This window comes from Zosterops lateralis (genome assembly GCF_965231275.1).
Source record: "Zosterops lateralis genome assembly, chromosome: 36".
Classification (NCBI taxonomy): Eukaryota; Metazoa; Chordata; class Aves; order Passeriformes; family Zosteropidae; genus Zosterops; species Zosterops lateralis.
In genome coordinates this window covers 93,287-97,063 of record NC_139796.1, presented here as the reverse complement: position 1 = coordinate 97,063, position 3,777 = coordinate 93,287, and the positions used below count along the sequence as shown (strand labels likewise).

The 3,777-nt window shown below is 62.8% G+C and overlaps 1 protein-coding gene across 1 annotated transcript in view; it reads right to left on the bottom strand.

Moving 5' to 3' along the window:
* Positions 1–1,317: 1,317 nt before the first annotated feature.
* LOC310921711 (transcription activator BRG1-like) overlaps positions 1,318–3,777 on the bottom strand; it is an 18,675-nt gene continuing 16,215 nt past the window's right edge. The window contains 7 exon segments of the mRNA XM_083881927.1: positions 1,318–2,014; positions 2,108–2,240; positions 2,341–2,442; positions 2,515–2,623; positions 2,781–2,811; positions 2,814–3,030; positions 3,448–3,666. Of these exon segments, the coding sequence (XP_083738053.1) occupies positions 1,872–2,014; positions 2,108–2,240; positions 2,341–2,442; positions 2,515–2,623; positions 2,781–2,811; positions 2,814–3,030; positions 3,448–3,666 (954 nt within the window). The 3' untranslated portion in view covers positions 1,318–1,871.

Genomic DNA, 3,777 nt, shown 5'->3' with positions numbered 1-3,777 from the left:
GTGGTCCCAGAGCCGCTCCCGGCTGGTCCCGCTCCTGTCCCCGGCGCCGCCCGGTCCCATCCCGGTGTTTCCCGGCCCCGGGCTCTGTCTCGGGCTCTTATCCCGGTTTTCCGAGCGGGGTCCGTGTCCCGGGAGGGGAGCGGGGCTGGGGGGGGTCCGGGCGCTCGGGGGGGCCCTGTCCCGGTCCCGGTCCCGGCGGGTTCGGAGCCGAGCGCGGTGTCTGTGCCGATCCCGATCCCGGTGTTCCCGGGGCCGATCCCGATCCCGCTCCGCTCCCGCGGGTCCCGCCGGGCCCCCTTTAACGGGCGGGGGGAGGAGCTCGGGGCGTTTCAAAAAGGTGGAGGGTGGGGCGGGAAACCGGGAATGAGGGAGGGAAAAGCGCGAGGGGCGGACGGAAAACCGGGATCGGAGGGGACGCGGACACCGGAGCGCCGGGATGAGGGGAGGGAGGGAGGAAAACCGGGATAACGGCAGGAAAAAAGGGGCAGGAAAAAAGGGGCAGGAAAAGCGAGGGAAGGGGAAGAGCAGGAAGGAGAGAGGGCGCGGCACGGAGGGCCTTGTCCCACCCGCGCCCAAAGCCGCTTGTGAAGCGTTTTCTCTCTTTTTCCCGCAGGGACTAATCGCGGTTTTTCCCCTGGAGGTGATTCCCGGGGGGTTGGGGCAGGATCGGGGGGTCCCGGGGCAGGGGAGGGGTCGCTGCTGCGGCACCTCCGGGCACGACACGATCCCCTGCGCCAGGGACCCCTCGGGAACCCTCCGAGACCCCTCCCCTCCACCCCCCTCCCCTCCCCAGCGCTCCCAGAGCCCCCAAGACCCCCAGTCCCCCCAACCCCACCCCGGCCCTGAGACTCCTCTGGACCCCCCCCAATCCCCCCCAGGACGTCTCCAACTCTCCCCTGGAGGCGACTCGGCTCCCGTTGGATTAATTTATTAATTAATTATCGACTGCTGGGATTCCAGGGACAGCGACAGCGCCGGGGCCGGGACTGGGGGGAGCCCAGGGGACGGAGGGGGGTCTGAGACAACCCGGGACCACCCGGGATGATCCAGGTTGGGGACCACTCAGGACAGGCTGGGATGATCCAGAGAACCCAAGGATAACCTGGGATGGTCTCAGCTGAGCCAGGAGGACCCAAGACCACCCAGGATGGTCTGGAGCACCCTGGACAATCCAGGACCCCGTGGGATGGTCCATGAGAACTCGGGACAATCTGGATCTGGGATGAGCAGGGACAACTTGGGACCATCTGAAACAACCCGGGGTAAGCCCAGGAACCATCCAGGACAATCCAGACGATTCGGGAGCTCTGGTGGCTGTGGCAGTGCTGGTTCTGGTATAAATACGGATGAGGTTGGACGTGGTTTTTTTTTGGATTTTCAGGATTTTGGGAATTCTGGTGTCGCTGCCGTTGGAGCTACAGGGGAGAATGGGGTGGGGGGCAGGGGACTCTGGAGTTTCACAGAATTCTGGAGCCGTGGAATGTTGGGGTCAGTCGTCCTCGGTGCCGCTGCCGGAGCGATCCTGGAAAGAGGGAAAAGAGGTGAGAACTAGAAGGGAGGATGAGGCATTTGGGAGATTCAGGACAGATCTGGGGGTCAGGCCATGGATATGGGAGTGAGATGAGGCACTTCGGGGTTCAGCTCAAGATGCGGAGTCAGGATGAGGATGTGGGCATCATTCCCAAGATCTGGGGGGTCCAGCCCAGGATTTGGAGGTGAGAATAAGGGACTCAGGGTCATTCCCAGGATTTGGGATCCCTGCCAGGATCCAAGGTCTCTCCTGGGATTTGGGGAATTCAGCCCAAGATTCAGGGTAAGGGTGAAGGGGACTGGGGGTCTCTCTCAGGATGCAGAGTCACTCCCAGGTTCCCTCACTCCTCCTGCTCGTCCTCGCTCTCGTCGTCGCTCAGGAGGGGGTTTGGGGCGTCCCCCCCGCGCCCCCGGCGCCGGCCCTTCCCGCGCTCCGGAACCTTCTCCTTCCGGCCCAGGCGGATCTTCACCTTCACCGAGCGGGCTGGGGGAATCCAGACCCTCCAAATTATCCCGACTCCTCCATCTCATCCACCCCCTCCCCTCCTATCCCACCCTCTCCCCTCCCCACACCCACCCTCAGACTCGGATCCTTCCTCCTCTCCCTCCTCCTCCTCCTCGCTCTCCTCTCCGTCGCTTTCCTCCTCCTTTTCCACCTTCTGCCGGACACTGGTGAACACAGACTGGAGCACAATGGAATCCTCGTAGATCTGGAGGAAAACAGAGCAGCCCAGGTCACTCCAGGCCCTCTCAAGCCGTCCCAGGTGCCGTTCCTGGTCATGCCAGGGGCTCATTCCTGGTTTTCCGTACCAGGGACCCCTCGAGGTTGAAGGTCTGGGCGTTCTGGCACAGCAGCATCACGTCCTTCTCCAGGTCGTTGAGGCTCCGGTACTTGTGGTTCCGGATCCGCTCCTGGGAGCGGGAAAAGGCATGAAGGGGGGGCCCAGGGGGGTGGATTCCAGTGAACCCCGGCAGATCCGGTACCTTGATCTTTTTGAAGTCCACAGGTTTCCGGATGAGCTCGTAGTATTCTGGCAGCTCCTTGCGGGAGGGGAGCTGGATGAAAACCTCGCTCAGCTGTCGCCCGCTGCTGCTGCGGGGGGAAAAATGGCCATGAGGGGGCGCCATCCTCATTCTCCCATTCCCATCCCCTCTGATCTCCATCCTCCCGGAGCCACCCACGGGAATGCAGCTCCCTGGGAACGCCTGGGACACCTGGAACCCCCCAGCAGCACCTGCCTTCCCCTCACCTGTCCTTGTACTTGATGACGGCGTCCACAATTTCCGCATTTTCCGGGTGAGGGGAGGTGGGTTTGGGGACAGTTTTTCAGCCGGAGGCCGCCCCCGTTTCTTCTGCTTCCGGCTCTCCTCGTCCTTGTCCCGGCTCCGGGCACTCGGGGGGGGCCCCGCGGGCCCCTCGGGCTCCCTCTTCCTCTTCCTCGAGGATTTCTTCTGCCGGACTTCCTCCTCGATCTCCTCCAGCGTCCCCTCCTCGATGGCCTGCAGGAAACGGGGATGGGAATCCTCGGGACTGGGGATCCACAGGGATTGGGGGGCCCAGAAAAATGGGGATTTCCAAAGGTACCAGGGCTCTCATTTCCAGGGAGACTCTTGGGGTGTTTGTCTGTGATCCTTTTCCAGATCTACAGGTGTTTTCCAGCGTATCTAGGGGAGCTTTCCAGGCCTCACAAGCATTTTCTGAGACCTGCTGGGATTTTTCTGGTATCTGTGGGCCTTTTCCTGGGATTTCTGGACATTTTGCCAGGACCTGTTGAGTGTTTTTCTAAACCCCACGTGCCTTTTCCAGGTCCTGTAGGTGTTTTTCCAGGAAGCCTGGAGATATTCCAGGACCACAGATCTTTCCCAGCCCTCACAGGCCCATTCCCAGCCCTCTGGGTGGATCCACCCTGGGAATACCTTGAGCCACTGTTTTTCTGTGAGGGAGTCGCTGTAATCCACTTCCTTGCGGTGTCGGGAACCGCGGCCAAACATCTTCTCCTCCTCCTCCTCACAGGTGAGTCGCTCCACCTCGGCGTCGTCCTTCAGGATCCAGGAGGGGAGCTCGTCCTCCTCCATCAGCCGCGGCTTCCGCTTGGGATTGCGCGCCTCCTCCCGCCGCCGGTCCAGGTCCATGCGCTGCGGGGCGGAAACGGTCACGGGGGTCCGGGCAGGGTCAGGGGGATCCGGGCAGGGTCACGGGGGGATCCGGGCAGGGTCAGGGGGATCCGGGCAGGGTCACGGGGGGAT